This window comes from Thalassophryne amazonica, chromosome 4, assembly GCF_902500255.1.
Source record: "Thalassophryne amazonica chromosome 4, fThaAma1.1, whole genome shotgun sequence".
Lineage (NCBI taxonomy): Eukaryota > Metazoa > Chordata > Actinopteri > Batrachoidiformes > Batrachoididae > Thalassophryne > Thalassophryne amazonica.
This window is the reverse complement of record NC_047106.1, coordinates 105,084,916-105,105,322: the sequence shown is the minus strand read 5'-3', so window position 1 is coordinate 105,105,322 and position 20,407 is coordinate 105,084,916. Positions and strand designations below refer to the sequence as shown.

Below are 20,407 nucleotides of genomic sequence, written 5' to 3'. Positions count from 1 at the left end.
TGAATGGATCTCACAAATGTCATATACATATTATTACCTGCTCACCATCTAAACTCTGTAGGAGGTGTGACGTGGACCTGTATCCCAGGCCGTGACAACATTATTAAACATGAAATTCACCTCCAGCATGGAGCCAGGACAGCGCAGAGTGCAGATGAAAACCCTCTCACCAGGCTGCTGTGTGCTGTAAATAACCACACAAAATTAAATCCCATGTGTGGCACTGTATGGTGAAAGTGTGTGGGGTAGGCTGTTCTTAAAAACCAAGTGATTATGCAGGACAGAGACTTGTGAGGGAAGTCACCATGACATGCATGACAATTCTGAAGGCTTTTGTGGCTGTGACTGGATAGAGTGTGCACAGTATAACTTTTGTATATTGCATCAACACTCACAGCTTCATGGCAGGGAAGAACAAAGAGTTGAAAAACAACACATGTAGACTTGAGAGGTGGTCTGGAATTGGAAGGCTGCAATTGAAGAGATCCTTATAGGACTGGGACATGCCAGATTAAGGGAAACTGTTGAAATCCAGAGTGTGCTGAGGACTTCTGGAAGTACTGTAAGGAAAAATTCTATAGAATGTTCCATCTGTCACAGATCTGACATTTATCACCGACTCACCAGTTGCAGTCTATTTAATGAGACTCTACTCTTCACGATTTGAATGTGTTATGAGCCTTCATTGACTGCGACCACTGGAATCAATATGCAACATTTCTGTCTCTGTATATTTGACACTTCTTTATTGTGTTTTGTTTTATTTGTTATTTTGCTATTGGGAGTATGGCCAAAGCAATCCCTTGAAGTTTTTCCTGACCACTCTTGCCAATGTAGTTGCTCAGGGGTTGGGTAAGATTAGATCTTACTCATGTGAAGTGTCTTGGGGTGACTTATTTTGCAATTTGGCAGTGCACACGAATGTTATTGACCAAATGCACACTAGCTCATGCTCACCTGAATTAAAGAGGATACTTCTTCAGTCATGTGTGTTCAGATGTGCAATTCATGCCAGCCTGTCTATTTACTTACCCGCTGAATCAGTCTCAAGAACCCAGTCCGCAGGTAGGACATTCATCCACACAGTGGTCTGTAGCTGGAAAAAAACTCCAACTACTCTTCTTGAGTCTCCTCCATCTTCACATGGAAGAGAAAAGTAGAGTTGGTGGCCTTCTGTACCAAGAAGAGTAATTCCACCTGTTACACATCTGAACACATATGCTTGAGGAAGTATCTTCTGAGAAAATAAGTGGCTCATAACGTTTAATACAAAACACAGAACCATACCATTCATAAAACCACCACATAGTCCCCAAAAATATGATTTAAAACAGATCCAAATTTATCTTAGCTGGTTCTGAGATAGTGGCATGTTCAGACTTCTTTCATTACATAATTGAGTCACACATGCTCCACCACTTTTATTCAGCTGACAATGATCTTCAGAATACAAGCAGAAGTGAAATTTGTGGAAGATGAAATGTTCTGATTGGATATACTAGTGCAAAACAGATGGAAAGACAAAGAAGCTGACTGTGGTATGGGGAAGTACAAGCTGATGTGACAGCAGGGGAGCAGAGCGCTGGAGGGAGTCAGGCCTGATAACTGGAGTGCCACTTGGTGTTAGCATGAAAGAGCTCATTGATAAGGTGAGGGTTTGAAGCAACCCAATCAAAAATGATAACAGGCCACTGCTGCCAACTCCTCAGTAAGGAAGCTTGCTGTTGGCTGTCCTAAAAGTTGCTGACTGACATCATCACCTAATTTGCAAAATTAATAATTTACATGAAATTGTTATTGACACTGTAGGAGAGGAATAATGTCAATGGAGGGACAAAGCGTGAGTAAAAAAAAAAAACACCCTAAATGGGTGATTCTTAGACTACGGGCACTTAATATGTCCTTTGATCATATTGTATGAAAAACAGAAAAAAGGGGAAATTTCACACTTTTATAGTTATCTTTACAATGAAAGTGTATTAAGAATGTTGTGTGTTGGGGGGTTTGGCTGGACATTTTGGTGTTTTCTTTTCTTTGCGCTCCAGGTGGTATGCAAACTGGTTTTTGTCTGTGGAGAAGGTGCTGGCAGAAGAGTCCTTCACCCTCATCAGCATGATTTGCAGCACCTGTGGATGATGCTCGCGTGCAGACTTGAGGACTTTCAGCTGAAGCAGATAATGAGATGGCGTTCTGCATTTAAGCCATGAGTAATTCAAGCAGAATTGCCGGGAACTCGACCTTGTGACATTTGTTTGTGAGACGCTGAGGACTGCGTCAGGGTTTGACACATCGTGCCTGTGAAGGAGGACGGGTGAGGGACACATGCTGTCAGCACACATCAGAGGTGATTATTGTCTGAATGATCGTTAATAGTAATTTGGCATTCTGTTACGCAGTATATTTGAACATTGATGAGAATTGTGCAGTTTGCTTCTCACTGCCGTGGCGTACGGACTGATGATCCTCCACCTGTTGTGAGAAGCTGCTCATTTATATAAAGCTTAAATTCAGACCTGAATGTGTTGCTGATAGTGTGTGCCTTTGAAGGATATTTGTTGTAGCTGTTGACTTACCTCACCTTTTCCATCCTTCAGAGTCAGTTTGTCGTATCCACCTGGGGGGGGGGGGGGGGGGGTTCGGCGGTGAGTCTGGGTCCAGAAGCGCCGAGCTGTGATCCATTTGGGCGCTGGAGAGCACGCCGTCCTTCACCTCGCCAGACAAACGCACATTTATGTTGTACACCAATTATTGCACAGGAGAAAAATAAAATAGTTTTGTTTTTGGAACCGCTTTCTGGTTATTTAGCGCTGGGTTCAGTCAGACGCAGGTCCGCTCCTCAACCCACGTCTGCACATAAAGAAATTTGTTCTAGTAGTTTATGATGACTTTTTCACCTTTTTTCAGCATCATTATATGCAAATATTGCCGTTTTGTGCTTGTCCAACACCCAGACTTTTGATCTTCAATGATAAAAATGAATGGTAAAGAAACGTTTTTTCTAATGTTTTAAAATATCTCTGAATAAAATATCAGTAAAATAATCAAAACATAATTGGGGTATTCAGTGTCATACAACTGTTGTGATTTTTTAGACAAAATGTAGTTGTCCCACACTATTGCTGTAATGTCCCTTTAAACAGTTTGTATGAAAGACTGTTTGGGTAGTTTCTATGGAGATAAACAGTGACATCAGAGCACATGTATATAGTGCCAAATCACAACAAACAGTTGCCCCAAGGCGCTTTATATTGTAAGGCAATGGTGTGGTGGAAATTACATTTACAAGGCCAATAGTGCCCATAGTTAATCACCCAAATACGTTTAGAACTACAAATGAACTTTCTTCTGTTGATTCTTGGGCTTGGAACTGACAAAAGTAACCCAAGAGAGACTCAAGTTACGAGTAGTTTAGTTGTTTTTTTTACTTCAGTTTTCTTGGGGAGGTGATGGTCTAGTGGTTAAGCATTGGGTTTCAGACCAGAGGATCCTCAGCTCAAATCCCAGCCTGACTGGAAAAATCACTAAGGGCCCTTGGGCAAGGTCCTTAATCCCCTAGTCAGGGGTGAGTGACTTGTTCCAGAAAGGGCCGAGAGGGTGCAGGTTCTCTTGGCAGCCACTGACTCCACCAGGTGATTTCACTGATTCCATCTGCTCAAAGTGATATTAATCAGTGAAATCACCTGGTGGAGTCAGTGGCTGCCTAGAAAACCTGCACCCACTTGGCCCTTTCTGTAACAAGTTGCCCACCCCTGCCCTAGTTGCTGCCGGTGGGTAGTGAGCACCTTACATGGCAGCACCCTGGCATCGGTGTGTGAATGAGGCATAATTGTAAAGCGCTTTGAACATCTGATACAGATAGAAAAGTGCTATATAAATGCAGTCCATTTACCCTTTACGTTTAGTATTTAGTGCAGTGATTTATTCTTGACAATGAAAAAAACCTACCCGGAATTGACATAACACACAGGCAGTTGGGACATTTATTTATTACTAGCTCGGGTACCTGGCGCTGCCCGGGTTAACCTGTTTTAGACATAGGCCAAATGCCAATCATTTTAATCAAAACAATTGCCCAACATTTGTTTTTGTAATGCTGATGTCTTACAAATGTAATATTTAATGGGCTAAAGTTTGTCCAGCAGAACTATAACAGGTGGACTCCCCAAACTAAGTGGAAATACTTGGTTAAGACACAAACACATTTGTCAGGGACCAGCAACCAGGGCAGCTTGACCCAGTTGCCCAGTAATTCCATAAAAGATAAATAGATCAAGAGAATAGATTAAAGCAAAAAATTATTGGTTACGTTCAACTTAAAAAAAAAAAAAAAAAGGTACCAGTTTGTTCCCCATGTCATGAGGATTCAGAATATATATAGTTTTTAGGGCTACATATTATAGTTTTGTAGTTTATCCCGGACAGACAGAATTAGTCCTTTATGTATATAGATTTTGCTGTTCTGATTTAATTTTACGTGCCAGTGAAAAACATTGAACACTCAGGCTATAAATGATTTACGAATATAGTTTTATGTGGCCAAAATTTAACATGCACAGTTGCAAAGATGGAGGCCAGAACCAGTGTGTCTTGCATATGTGTATCCCCTTTGCAGAAAAGGACCCTCAAAAATGATATTTCCACCCCCATGCTTCACAGTTGGGACTGTGTTCTTGGGGTTGTTCTCATCCTCCAAACACGGTGAGTGGAGTTGATTCCAAAAAGCTTAATTTTCTCTTCTCCCATGCCTCCTCTGGATCATCCAGATGGTCACTGGTGAACTTCAAATGGGCCTGGACATGTGCTGGCTTGAGTAGGGAGACCTTTTGCCCTGCAGGATTTTAAACCCTGACTGCACTGTGTGTGACTAATGTAATCTTTGTGAATGTGGTCCCAGCTATCTTCAGGTCATTGACCAGGTCCTCCCATGTAGTTCTAGGTTTTCTCAGAATCATCCTTCCACCACAAGGCGAGATCTTGCATGGAGCTGCAGACCAAGGAAAATTGACAGCCATCTTGTGTTTCTTCCACATTCTAAAAAATTGAACCACTGTCTCAACGAGAAAAAGTGATGTTAACAATTTGCATAGATTTTTTTTTTTTAAGTTTCAACTTAACTAAAGTTATTTCAAATTAACTAGAGGTCTTATGGCATTAACTCAGTTGAAATAACTTTTTACAATAATAATTATTAATAAAACAATTAGAATTTTTCTCATTGAGACCACAGTATCAGGACTGGAGACAAAGGTGGTCTGGACACAAATGTAGAGCTCAGACACCACGGGGGTTACAGATTTTTAGTGGTAAAACAGGCAAAAAAAAAAAAAAGTACACAGTTAGGTAGTACAAAATCAGCAACAGTATCACAAACATAGGGCTTAGGTGTGGTCCAAAAAAAATGAGCAGGAAGTCAAAAACACAGCAAGGCAAAAAAAAAAAAAAAAAAAAAAAAAACGGGTCAAGAACTGAGCAAGGAAAGAAGCTGGAAGCGAAGGCACAAGACACAACAATCTGCTGTGGAAATGAGGGAACCAACGTGTTTAAATACAGGAGCAGATGAGTGGTTGATTGAGAACAGGTGTGCAGGAGAGTTCCAGAAAGGGGAAAACTGCCCAACACCAGAGGTCCATGTGAAAGACAACAGAAAGAGGTGACACCAAAACCCAAGCAAAGATAACAAAGAAAACCACAGTGAAACAAAGAGAACAAAATAAAAAGAAAAGAAAACAATACATGACTAAAACAATACAATACATAATCAAGACCCACAATCCTAACACGCACTTCCTTTTTAGAGTGCATTTTCTAATAATTACTCCAACAGTTGTTGCCTTCTCACCAAGCTGCTTGCCTGTTGTCCTGTAGTTCAACCCAACCTTGTGCAGGTCTACAATTTTGTCTCTGGTGTCCTTAGACCGCTCTTTGGGCTTGGCTATGGTCTTTTATACAGGTAACTAGTTCAAACAGGTGCAATTAATACAGGCAATGAGTGCAGAATAGGAGGGCTTCTTAAAGAAAAACTAACAGGTCTGTGAGAGCCAGAAATCTTGCTGGTTGGTAGGTGATTAAATACTTATTTGATGCAATAAAATTAAAATTAATTATTTAAAAATCATACAATGTGATTTTCAGATTTTTTTTAAGGATTCTGTATCTCATAGTTGAGGTGTACCTATGATAAAAATTACAAACCTCTACATTCTTTGTAGGTGGAAATACACTCAACAAAAATATAAACGCAACACTTTTGGTTTTGCTCCCATTTTGTATGAGATGAACTCAAAGATCTAAAACTTTTTCCACATACACAATATCACCATTTCCCTCAAATATTGTTCACAAACCAGTCTAAATCTGTGATAGTGAGCACTTCTCCTTTGCTGAGATAATCCATCCCACCTCACAGGTGTGCCATATCAAGATGCTGATTAGACACCATGATTAGTGCACAGGTGTGCCTTAGACTGCCCCCAATAAAAGGCCACTCTGAAAGGTGCAGTTTTATCACACAACACAATGCCACAGATGTCGCAAGATTTGAGGGAGCGTGCAATTGGCATGCTGACAGCAGGAATGTCAACCAGAGCTGTTGCTCGTGTATTGAATGTTCATTTCTCTACCATAAGCCGTCTCCAAAGGCATTTCAGAGAATTTGGCAGTACATCCAACCAGCCTCACAACCGCAGACCACGTGTAACCACACCAGCCCAGGACCTCCACATCCAGCATGCTCACCTCCAAGATTGTCTGAGACCAGCCACTCGGACACCTGCTGAAACAATCGGTTTGCATAACCAAAGAATTTCTGCGCAACGTCGTACAGCCATTGAAGAGGAGTGGACCAACATTCCACAGGCCACAATTGACAACCTGATCAACTCTATGCGAAGGAGATGTGTTGCACTGCATGAGGCAAATGGTGGTCACACCAGATACTGACTGGTATCCCCCCCCAATAAAACAAAACTGCACCTTTCAGAGTGGCCTTTTATTGCGGACAGTCTAAGGCACACCTGTGCACTAATCATGGTGTCTAATCAGCATCTTGATATGGCACACCTGTGAAGTGGGATGGATTATCTCAGCAAAGGAGAAGTGCTCACAATCACAGATTTAGACTGGTTTGTGAACAATATTTGAGGGAAATGGTGATATTGTGTATGTGGAAAAAGTTTTAGATCTTTGAGTTCATCTCGTACAAAATGGGAGCAAAACCAAAAGTGTTGCGTTTATATTTTTGTTGAGTATATTTGCAAAATCGAGGTGATCAAATACTTATTTGCCTCACTGTATATATATATTTATAATAAAAAAAAACCCTGCAATGTGTTAAAATGATATAATTGCATATAGTAATTGGAAGCATAAAATTTCATGGATAAAATGGAAATAATAATAATAATAATAATAATAATAATAATAATAACACATATTTATGCAACTCTGTCCAACCATGTATACCAAGAACTCCTTTCAAACTGTAACGTCACTGTTATTCTGCACCTGTCAGTCACTTGAGATAAAAGCATCAAGCAAATGTAATGTAGTATCATATGGAACCTGTGGTTTGGTTTTTTTGTAGTATTTGTCACAGCCACCAGGTGGTGGGGTTTTATGCACTAAATCTGACCAATATTGATAGTGCAGTAGGTAACAAAATATATATGAGGAATTCTGCAAATGGTGATAGAAGCACCAAATTCGGCACAAATACACGTTAGACATTACTCTTTTGAAAAAAAAAAAAAAAACCCAAAACAAAATAAAACAAAACTAAAAACAAACAAAACAACTGGCCATTTGAATTTTCAGAAGGCAGTCAGGTAGGCATCAACTGAAGAATTACACAGGGGTCAAAATTAAAAGATGCTCCAATCATATTGAAAACTATACCTAAAAATTGGAACAACTTTAACTTTTGACCCGTGTACAAACTGAAATTGACCTTTGTCACCATTTTTGCTGTTTTTAACTCCCTAACTCTATAAAATTCAGTCACAGACAGTTCAAACTATACCTTTTTGGAATCTTTATGCTCAGACAAATAATGTGGTGTAGTTTTCAATATGATTGGAGCATCCTTTAATTTTGACCCCTGTGAATTCTTCAATTGACCCCTACCTGGCTGCCCATTGAAAATTCAAATGGCCAACTTTTTTTTTTTTTTTTCAAAAGAGTAATGTCTATGGAGTATTTGTCCTGAATTTGTTGCTTCTATCACTATTTGCAGGATTGTTTCATTTATCTGCTGCACTATGACTTGTGTTCTGGATATTCGTGTTGTAGTCCAGTGGTGGGTCACAAACTTGTGGCAATCCCCCTCACGATCGTCTCTGATTGTGGGGAGAAGTGGAGTCTCGATCACTCCTGTCACCTAGATGGCGGTAATGCAACGACCAGTAAACACAACAGAAGAAGAGTAAGCAGCGGCAGCAGCCGTGGACCAGCAGGTGGCGTTGTCTGTGCCTTTAACTCCAGGGGACCACGCATCTGCTGCAATGTTAACACACAGCTGAAACTTCCGATCTGTGGCTTCCGTATCTGACAGGTAAATTATCGTTTTCTTTTTCTCCTTTATTGAGATGTGTGTTGGTAACGTCGTATTTTGCCCGAGCTGAAACTACTCTTCGATGTGTTTTGTCTGTGTCTTGGGTTAAGCTAGCGACAAATGGCATCGCCACTGTAGCGCCTGTTTGTTTAAAACGCCATTGAGTCTAAATATAATGAAGGTTCACGAGTGGTATTTATATACGTACATGTTTGCACTCTGTGTTGAAATAATCCCCGTGTGTTGATCCTTTCAGCTAGTTCGCGCTAGTTAGCTGGTAGCTAGCCGGTTTATCTCCTAGTCAACTCAGAGACAGCTGCTACTTCTCATAATATTGCACCCAAGTGCCCTTTGTTTGCAAACATACTGCCGAAAGCCTGAATCACAACGAAGCGGACCTGTTATGTGGTTATTTTGTTTGAAGCAAAGTAATAACCTATCTGTTGTGGGTAGTGACCAATCCAGGAAGAATGAAACATTTTTGACTGACGTTTCACTTTATTTATTTCAAAGAATAGAGTTCAAAGCATCGGTGTGCAACTGTAAATCAAACAAAACAGCAAGTTTAACATAAAGTACAAATAATCATACAGGTAGAAAAAAATGGTCCATTTGTATAAAATAAACACCCCCCCCCCCAAAAAAAAACCAAAACAAAACAGAAAAACCAAAACAACTCATTTAACTAAATTGACAAGTATTCAGGTGTAGGCACTAATGTATTTAACACTGTCTTCAATCATGGGCAACAAAATCCCTGCATATAGAGGCTGGGGTACATTTTGTTGGCCCAGATAATATGCATATGTCGCGGACATAGTAGAGAAGCTTGAATCTTCGACTGGACTGGGTTGCTTGATGCAAGGACGTTTCACTTCAAATCGCAGAAGCTTGCTCAGCTAAAATTCTTGCTCTGGAAGTCTGACTTCTGTCTGACTCTTGTAGAGAAGAATAAAACAGAAGCCAACAAAAGCTGCAGTTTTAAACTTAACCAGACCCCTCCTACTGAGAGGCAGACTGCTATAGGCTAGTGACTAAACAATAGCTCTAATTAGCAACTATTGTGCTGTAGTTAGCACACCTAATAGCAGGATAGCTGTCCCTCTAATGATGGGATGGATGCCTTTCTGATGGCTCCCTTGATGATGTGAATGACTCATTACCATGAACAAAAGACTGAAACTCCTTTGACCTGAGTACCCCATTGTAAACAGGGGATAAAGTGTATCTCAGACCCCCTCCCCGGTTAAGGCTGGGTTTCAAACGTTTCACAAAGAATGCCTCCTTGACCCCTCTCTCAAACCATTTCTTCTCTCTGGCTAATATTTTAACTTCCTTGTCCTCAAACGTGTGGTTAGTGTCTTTAAGGTGGAGGTGAACCACAGACTGAGGTCCACTGGCGCCCTCTCTGTGGTGCTGGTATAGCCTTTTGTGTAAAGGTTGCTTAGTTTCACCTATGTAGTGTTCATTACAGTTTTCCTGACATCTGATAGAATACACTACATTGCTCTGTTTGTAACTAGGGATCATGTCTTTAGGGTGAACTAATTTCTGTCTCAAGGTGTTAACCGGTTTAAAGTAAAATGGGATTTTGTGCTGTCTGAAGATCCTCTGTAGTTTTTCCCCTACTCCTGCTAAATAAGGGAGAGACACTCCTCTTCTTCTTGTCTCCGTCTCCTGTCTGTCTGGTCTCTTTGTTCTCTGGGACTTCTGCACTTTGTCCAGGGACCATCGTGGGTACCCACATACTGTGAGGGCTTTCCAGACACGTTGTTGTTCTTTAGCCCTTCCCTCTGCAGTTGTGGGCACCTGTAGGGCTCTGTGTTGAAGCGTCCTGATCACCCAGAGCTTGTGTTCAAGGGGGTGGTTTGAGCCGAAAAGCAAATATTGGTCAGTGTGAGTTGGTTTTCTGTAAACCCCTGTCTGGAGCTGCCTGTTCTCTCCAATCGTAACATCACAGTCCAGGAAGGCTAAATGGTTGTTTGGAGTGGCGGAGTGGCGTCCCCAGGGTACAGTCTGTAGTACCCTGGGGACGCCACTCTACACTACACTCTACACTGCATCTATAGACTGCCCAAAATCCACAAACAGGACGTGCCACTCAGGCCTATTGTATGTAGCACAGATTTCATCACGTACAATTTGGCCAAAACATAGAGACCAGATAGACAGGAGACGGAGACAAGAAGAAGAGTGTCTCTCCCTTATTTAGCAGGAGTAGGGGAAAAACTACAGAGGATCTTCAGACAGCACAAAATCCCATTTTACTTTAAACTGGTTAACACCTTGAGACAGAAATTAGTTCACCCTAAAGACATGATCCCTAGTTACAAACAGAGCAATGTAGTGTATTCTATCAGATGTCAGGAAAACTGTAACGAACACTACATAGGTGAAACTAAGCAACCTTTACACAAAAGGCTATACCAGCACCACAGAGAGGGCGCCAGTGGACCTCAGTCTGTGGTTCACCTCCACCTTAAAGACACTAACCACACGTTTGAGGACAGGGAAGTTAAAATATTAGCCAGAGAGAAGAAATGGTTTGAGAGAGGGGTCAAGGAGGCATTCTTTGTGAAACGTTTGAAACCCAGGCTTAACCGGGGAGGGGGTCTGAGACACACTTTATCCCCTGTTTACAATGGGGTACTCAGGTCAAAGGAGTTTCAGTCTTTTGTTCATGGTAATGAGTCATTCACATCATCAATGGAGCCATCAGAAAGGAAACCATCCCATCATTAGAGGGACAGCTGTCCTGCCATTAGGTGTGCTAAGTACAGCACAATAGTTGCTAATTAGAGCTATTGTTTAGTCACTAGCCTATAGCAGTCTGCCTCTCAGTAGGAGGGGTCTGGTTAGGTTTAAAACTCCAGCTTTTGTTGGCTTTGTTTTATTCTTCTCTACAAGAGTCAGACAGAAGTCAGACTTCCAGAGCAAGAATTTTAGCTGAGGAAGCTTCTGCGATTTGAAGCGAAACATCCTCGCATCAAGCAACCCAGTCCAGTCGAAGATTCAAGCTTCTCTACTATGGAAACCACCTGGACAACTGAGAGCCTACACAGAAACATATGTCGCGGACATGAATGAGTGAAGCTCATCAGCATCTCACCATGTCATTTAGGTTCTTCAGACTTTATTTTGAGTAAATGCTTCAGGGGAGCATTGGCATGGCAAAAACCTTTCAGCTTCTGACCCCCTGCCTTTTTAAGCATTTTTCTTTATTTGCCTCTCACATACTTGGAAAAGCTCCTCACCATCTAACCATGTCCTTTAGGTCCTTCAGACTTTTTTCAGTAAAATGGTTCTTGGGAGCATGAGCATGACTAAAACCTTTTAGCTTCTGGGGGAGCTCCACCCCCCGCCAGCCAGGAAAATGCTTAAAAAAGTGGGTTTTTAAGCATTTTCCTTATTTTGCCTTTCAACTTCTGGAGGAGCTCTGCCCCCCATACTCTCCAACTTTTTAAGCATTATTCCTTTTTTTGCTTTTCATCTGACCCCCTAATTACAGCCATCTTAACCCCCTGCCACTTTAAGCATTTTTTTTAATGTAGATGTAAATTAATATTCGAAGTTTTCAGCTAGTTGACAGTAGGACTGCACAATATGGCCAAATTACCGTATGTCAATATTGTCATGTAAATGTCACTTATATACATGCTGTCCATATTCTTGAGCTGCTTAGGCTGGGCTTACACTGTGCGAGTTTTGGCCCTTTTTCAGTCGTGCGAGAATTTTTTTTGGATCATGCGTCCTGCATCGTGCAGTCTACATGGAGTAACAAGCTGCGTTTAACATCTCACGACCACCTCCTGATCGGGAATCGTATGGTCGGATGAAAATCAAACCAGACAACGACACCTGTTGGTCCATGGCTGCTGCTGCTGCTTACTCTTCTTCTGTTGTTTACTGGTCGTTGCATTACAGCCATCTAGGTGACGGGTGGGGGGAGACTGAACGTATATGCGCGCGCACACACAGCAGACAACAGGATTTATGACAGATGAGGGAATAAGTTGCTACATCTTGCACGGCTACAAGACTCCGTATGAAATCTAGTTTATTTATACAACAGTGTAAGTAGCAACACCTGTTATGAATGTTTGTTTTCTTTTTTTACCGTCCTCTCGTGAATCATGTTGCTGTCTGCTGTGTGTGTGTGCGCGCGCGCACATATGCGTTCAGTCTCCCCCCACCTGATTTCACTCACTGTGCACGCTGATAGGCATGAACTTTAATATAGCTCATCTGTGTCCAGTCAGATTTCAGGAGAGGCCAGTGAAACCCTGGCCTCCGCTCTAGCTCCATCCATGCCAGGAAGTGTTTGAAATTTGAACATTTCCTGTTTTACTATGGATTTGAAAATTGGCACTTCCTGTTTAGGACACCAGAAAAAAAACATAATTATTGGATTGAAGTTAGGGTTTTGGACCTCAGTACAATTACATTTTGTGCTTTCTTGTGTTATATACTCTGCAGTTTTTGTCTCATGTATTTTCTGTACATTACTTTGCCAAAATCATATCAGGTTATTTGTAATTTTGTGTAATATAACTGTAAGCTGTGCAGCCATGCATCATGGGCATTGCACATATTGCTTATGAATCGTAGTGTGGGGTTTCATGAAAGTATTGCTTCTGATGAAAAAATGAACTTTGCTTATGTGTTTGTTAATGAAACTGTGAGGACCCTACAGAACATCTCATCATTACCTTTATTCATGTGTTTGTCTCTTCTAGATTGGACTGCTGCAATGCTCTATTTACTGCAGTCCAGCATTAGGGCTCTCCAGTTGGTTCAAAATGCTGCTGAAAACTTGACAGGAAGCAGGAAGTTTGACCACATTACACCCATTTTGGTATCTCTTCATTGGTTTCCTGTCCCTGTGAGATCAGATTTTATGCTGACCTAATTAAACCCTACACACCGGCCCGGGCTCTGCGTTCTCGGGGTGCAGGACTACTTTGTGTCCCTAGGGTGAATAAAAAGTCTGCAGGTCACAGAGCTTTCTCTTATCATACCCCTGTTCTGTGGAATGATCTCCCTGCGTCAATAAAACCGTCAGATTCTGTAGAGGCTTTCAAGTCCAGACTTAAGACGCACTTATTTTTCCGTTTGTATGGCTACCATACTGGCATAGTATGTTACTATGCTTTTCACCCTTTTAAAGTCATTTGATTAGGAAACAGTAGGGATGGGTATTGATAAGATTTTATCTATCTATGCCATTATCGATCCATTTCCTTATCGATACCTCTTGTGAATTTTCTGTGTACTAAAAGTAGGCTTTTCAGGTTTTCTATGTTAACATTTTAAATTGGTCACTGGATTCTTGATTTCTGGACATAAATAAAAATAAAATCTGTAGGACGTCTCGTTTTGGGAGGAAAAAACGTTTTGATCGATTGCAGTTTGTTTGTATTCCAACATTTGGAAAGATGTGTCATTTGATTTAAATGACATTTTGCTTTGAAGTTATTAATTCCAACTGGACTCTATCTTTCTAACTTGACTCGGTAGAGAGCTGTGCAGCATTTGAAGCTGTGTGAACAGAACGGAGGACAGTTCTCGTTTCTTTCTCCCAACAAGACAGGAGTCCCAGTTAGTGACTTTAATCTGCACAAAAGTGACTCATGATTGACATATTCAGGGAAAAGTCATGAAAAACAAGAAAAAAAAGCTAAAACCCAAAATTACCCCCAACACCACCTGCACAAAAATAATTGTATTCGAGAAGCTCTGAAATGCAATCTGGGACTATTCCAGACAATAAACTGCAGTGAGTGCAGCATTCATTTTGATGAGGAACAACCCAATTTTCCTTATTCAAATTAATTCCAGTAGTATTCTGTTCTTACTAGGATACAGCAGTTTTCTAGCTTGGCAGATGGTTCTGGAGGAAATCACTGAAGAAATGAAGAAATTGAACATGTGGTTTGACCGAAACAAATTGTCATTAAACTTAAATAAAACAGGGATGAAGTGGATGGTTTAAGAGTCACTCGGTGTTCACAGGAAATAGTTATTTATTTCTATATGTATTTATTTATTTTCATTGTTAGTTGATTTTATCTTTTTCTGTTGTTTTGTTTCATCAGGTTTTTTGTCTTTCTCTAAAATTGTATTGTAGCATTATTAGTTATGTTATTAATATTGTTGTTGCTATTATTAGTATATGAATAAAAATACATTTTAAAGAATTACAATTTGACTCTTTGACGACAATGAACGTTGAGCCATTAATTATACAGAAAACAAATGCACACAAACGTATGGAGATTCGAACAGCTTAATGCTAACTTTAACATTGAAAATGCCATCGACATGCTAACGCATTAGCATCGGTCCCGTTTTTAAGTTATAAAGTACATCTATCAACTGTTTCAGAAGACCATAACAGGTCGGTTTAACATAAAAGGTAAATATTACTCACAGACATATGCGCTTTAGGGTTTTAGCAGAGAAAAATTAAGATAAAGCGAAATAAAACAATGAACCAACGAAGCAGTAGATCAAAGCACTGCTTCGATCTGCGAATCACTGCTTCGATTGGTTCACGGTTCAAAGCAAAGCCACGCTGCAGAAACGGTTGATTACAGACCCGCTGCGGGGTCGTCTCAGTCCCCAGACCTGAATATTATTGAGATGGTGGGCTGTCCATGCTCGGAAACCAACAAATGAATGAACTGGAGATGTTTTATAAAGAAGAATGGTCCAAAATGCCTTTAACCGGAATCCAGACTCTCATTGGAAGCTATAGGAAATGTTTAGAGGTTGTTATTTCTGCAAAAGGAAGATCTACTAAATATTGTTTTTTTTTTTTTGTTTTTGTTTTTTTTATTTGTTTTTTCTGTTGAGGGGGCCTAAATTTATGCACCTGCCTAATTTTGTTTAAAGAATTAATGCACACTTTCTGTAAATCCTATAAACTTAATTTCACTTCTCAAATATCACTGTTTGTCTGCTATATGATATATTTAACTGAAATTCCTGATCCAAACAACCAATGATTTATAAAGGAAAATCATGGAAATCATCAGGGGTGTCCAGACTTTTACATGTGTCGATCGTAAATGCTAGCACGAAGATGTATTTATGCTTGTTAAAAGGTTTTAAGTGTAATCCATTGTTTCTCTGCCCCACTAGGCACCACCCATGGAGTACAATAAAGTGGTGGCACTTGGGATTTTTTGCTTCTGTCTCTTTGGGGAATGTTGGACAGAGAAACCAAGTCCCCCTCCAACAGAGAGCCAGAGTGTTGAAAATGGGGTGTCAGGTGAGTAATTAATAATAACATTTTTGGAGAATAACAATCATCCCAATAGCTACTATATTGAGTTATTGTTAATCTCTCTCTCTACAAACACATACAGTGAGGAAAATAAGTATTTGAACACCCTGCAGTTTTGCAAGTTCTCCCACTTAGAAATCATGGAGGGGTCTGAAATTTTCATCTTAGGTGCATGTCCACTGTGAGAGACATAATCTTAAAATCACAATATATGATTTTTTTTTTTTTTTTTTTTTTTTTTTTTTTTTTTTTTTTATAATTTATTTGTATGTTACTGCTGCAAATAAGTATTTGAACACCTACCAACCAGAAAGAATTCTGGCTCACACAGACCTGTAAATTTTTTTTTTTTTTTTTTTTTTTTTTTTTTTAAGAAGCCCTCTTTTTCTGCACTCTTTACCTGTATTAACTGCACCTGTTTGAACTTGTTACCTGTATAAAAGACACCTGCTCACACACTCAGTCAATCACACTCCAACCTGTCCACCATAGCCAAGACCAAAGAGCTGTCTCAGGACACCAGGGACAAAACTGTAGACCTGCACAAGGCTGGGATGGACTACAGGACAACAGGCAAGCAGCTTGGTAGAAGACAACAACTGTTATAATTATTTATTAGAAAGTGGAAGAAACAGAAGTTGACTGTCAGTCTCCCTCGGTCTGGGATTCCATGCAAGATCTCACCTTGTGGGGTAAGGATGATTCTGAGAAGGTTCAGAACTACACAGGAGGACCTGGTCAATGACATGAAGAGAGCTGGGACCACAGTCACAAAGATTACATTAGTAACACATGATGCTGTCATGGTTTAAAATCCTGCAGGGCAGCAAGGTCCCCCTGCTCAAGCCAGCACATGTCCAGGCCCACTTGAAGTTCACCAGTGACCATCTGGATGATCCAGAGGAGGCATGGGAGAAGGTCATGTGGTTAGATGAGACCAAAATAGAGCTTTTTGGAATCAACTCCACTTACCATGTTTAGAGGATGAGAACAACCCCAAGAAAACCACCCAACCGTGAAGCATGGGGGTGGAAACATCATACTCTAGTGGTGCTCTCTCTCTTGTGTCAAAACCTGTTCAAGAACTACAGGAAACATTTGACCTCTGTAATTGCAAACAAAGGCTACTGTACCAAATATCAACACCGATTTTCACAGGTGTTCAAATACTTATTTGCAGCAGTAACATACAAATAAATTATTAAAATATCATACATTGTGATTTCCGGATTTGTTTTTTTTTTTTTAAGATTATGTCTCTCACAGTGGACATGCACCTAAGATGAAAATTTCAGACCCTCCATGATTTCTAAGTGGGAGAACTTGTAAAACCGCAGGGTGTTCAAATACTTATATATCCATCCATTTTCTTCCGCTTTATCCGGAGTCGGGTCGCGGGGGCAGCAGCTCAAGCAAAGCTCAATTTTTATATATAATAAACAAAAATATAAACGCAACACTTTTGGTTTTGCTCCCATTTTGTATGAGATGAACTCAAAGATCTAAAACTTTTTCCACATACACAATATCACCATTTCCCTCAAATATTGTTCACAAACCAGTCTAAATCTGTGATAGTGAGCACTTCTCCTTTGCTGAGATAATCCATCCCACCTCACAGGTGTGCCATACCAAGATGCTGATTAGACACCATGATTAGTGCACAGGTGTGCCTTAGACTGCCCACAATAAAAGGCCACTCTGAAAGGTGCAGTTTTATCACACAGCACAATGCCACAGATGTCGCAAGATTTGAGGGAGCGTGCAATTGGCATGCTGACAGCAGGAATGTCAACCAGAGCTGTTGCTCATGTATTGAATGTTCATTTCTCTACCATAAGCTGTCTCCAAAGGCGTTTCAGAGAATTTGGCAGTACATCCAACCAGCCTCACAACCGCAGACCACATGTAACCACACCAGCCCAGGACCTTCACCTCCAAGATCATCTGAGACCAGCCACTCAGACAGCTGCTGAAACAATCGGTTTGCATAACCAAAGAATTTCTGCACAAACTGTCAGAAACCGTCTCAGGGAAGCTCATCTGCATGCCAGTTCGTCGTCGTAACCGACTTGAGTGGGCAAATGCTCACATTCACTGGCGTTTGGCACGTTGGAGAGGTGTTCTCTTCACGGATGAATCCCGGTTCACACTGTTCAGGGCAGATGGCAGACAGCGTGTGTGGCATCGTGTGGGTGAGCGGTTTTCTGATGTCAGTGTTGTGGATCGAGTGGCCCGTGGTGGTGGGGTTATGGTATGGGCAGGCGTCTGTTATGGACGAAGAACACAGGTGCATTTTATTGATGGCATTTTGAATGCACAGAGATACCGTGGCGAGATCCTGAGGCCCATTGTTGTACCATACATCCAAGAACATCACCTCATGTTGCAAGGATCTGTACACAATTCTTGGAAGCTGAAAATGTCCCAGTTCTTGCATGGCTGGCATACTCACCGGACATGTCACCCATTGAGCATGTTTGGGATGCTCTGGACTGGCGTATACGACAGCGTGGACCAGTTCCTGCCAATATCCAGCAACTTCGCACAGCCATTGAAGAGGAGTGGGCCAACATTCCACAGGCCACAATTGACAACCTGATCAACTCTATGCAAAGATGTGTTGCACTGCATGAGGCAAATGGTGGTCACACCAGATACTGACTGGTATCCCCCCGCCCCCAATAAAACAAAACTGCACCTTTCAGAGTGGCCTTTTATTGTGGACAGTCTAAGGCACACCTGTACACTAATCATGGTGTCTAATCAGCATCTTGGTATGGCACACCTGTGAGGTGGGATGGATTATCTCAGCAAAGAAGTGCTCACTATCACAGATTTAGACTGGTTTGTGAACAATATTTGAGGGAAATGGTGATATTGTGTATGTGGAAAAAGTTTTAGATCTTTGAGTTCATCTCACAAAATGGGAGCAAAACCAAAAGTGTTGCATTTATATTTTTGTTGAATATGTATGTGTGTGTGTATATATAATATATATAACCCCTGGCAAAAATTATGGAATCACTGGCCTCGGAGGATGTTCATTCAGTTGTTTTAATTTTGTAGAAAAAAAGCAGATCACAGACATGACACAAAACTAAAGTCATTTCAAATGGCAACTTTCTGGCTTTAAGAAACACTATAAGAAATCAGGAAAAAAAATTGTGGCAGTCAGTAACGGTTACTTTTTTAGACCAAGCAGAGGGAAAAACATATGGAATCACTCAGTTCTGAGGAAAAAATTATGGAATCATGAAAAACAAAAGAACGCTCCAACACATCACTAGTATTTTGTTGCACCACCTCTGGCTTTTATAACAGCTTGCAGTCTCTTAGGCATGGACTTAATGAGTGACAAACAGTACTCTTCATCAATCTGGCTCCAACTTTCTCTGATTGCTGTTGCCAGATCAGCTTTGCAGGTTGGAGCCTTGTCATGGACTATTTTCTTCAACTTCCACCAAAGATTTTCAATTGGATTAAGATCCGGACTATTTGCAGGCCATGACATTGACCCCGTGTGTCTTTTTGCAAGGAATGTTTTCACAGTTTTTGCTCTATGGCAAGATGCATTATCATCTTGGAAAAGTGATTTCATCATCCCCAAACATCCTTTCAATTGATGGGATAAGAAAAGTGTCCAAAATATCAATGTAAACTTGTGCATTTATTGATGATGTAATGACAGCCATCTCCCCAGTGCCTTTACCTGACATGCAGTCCCATATCATCAATGACTGTGGAAATTTACATGTTCTCTTCAGGCAGTCATCTTTATAAATCTCATTGGAACGGCACCAAGCAAAAGTTCCAGCATCATCACCTTGCCCAATGCAGATTCGAGATTCATCACTGAATATGACTTTCATCCAGTCATCCACAGTCCACGATTGTTTTTCCTTAGCCCATTGTAACCTTGTTTTTTTCGGTTTAGGTGTTAATGATGGCTTTCGTTTAGCTTTTCTGTATGTAAATCCCATTTCCTTTAGACGGTTTCTTACAGTTCGGTCACAGACGTTGACTCCAGTTTCCTCCCATTCGTTCCTCATTTGTTTTGTTGTGCATTTTCGGTTTTTGAGACATATTGCTCTAAGTTTTCTGTCTTGATGCTTTGATGTCTTCCTTGGTCTACCAGTATGTTTGCCTTTTAACAACCTTCCCATGTTGTTTGTATTTGGTCCAGAGTTTAGACACAGCTGACTGTGAACAACCAACATCTTTTGCAACATTGCGTGATGATTTACCCTCTTTTAAGAGTTTGATAATCCTCTCTTTTGTTTCAATTGACATCTCTCGTGTTGGAGCCATGATTCATGTCAGTCCACTTGGTGCAACAGCTCTCCAAGGTGTGATCACTCCTTTTTAGATGCAGACTAACGAGCAGATCTGATTTGATACAGGTGTTAGTTTTCGGGATGAAAATTTACATGGTGATTCCATAATTTATTCCTCAGAATTGAGTGAGTCCATATTTGTTTCCCTCTGCTTGGTCTAAAAAAGTAACCCTTACTGACTGCCACAATTTTTTTTCCTGATTTCTTATAGTGTTTCTTAAAGCCAGATAGTTG

At 40.7% G+C, this 20,407-nt stretch overlaps 1 protein-coding gene across 2 annotated transcripts in view; it reads left to right on the top strand.

Annotated features, from left to right (window-relative positions):
• The first annotated feature begins 8,406 nt into the window (after positions 1 to 8,406).
• stim1a (stromal interaction molecule 1a) overlaps positions 8,407 to 20,407 on the top strand; it is a 178,940-nt gene continuing 166,939 nt past the window's right edge. For both annotated transcript variants that reach the window (XM_034168378.1, XM_034168377.1), the window contains exons 1-2: positions 8,407 to 8,548; positions 15,692 to 15,821. In XM_034168378.1, coding sequence (XP_034024269.1) covers positions 15,701 to 15,821 — 121 coding nt within the window. In that variant the 5' untranslated portion in view covers positions 8,407 to 8,548; positions 15,692 to 15,700. The remainder of the gene's footprint in view (positions 8,549 to 15,691; positions 15,822 to 20,407) is intronic.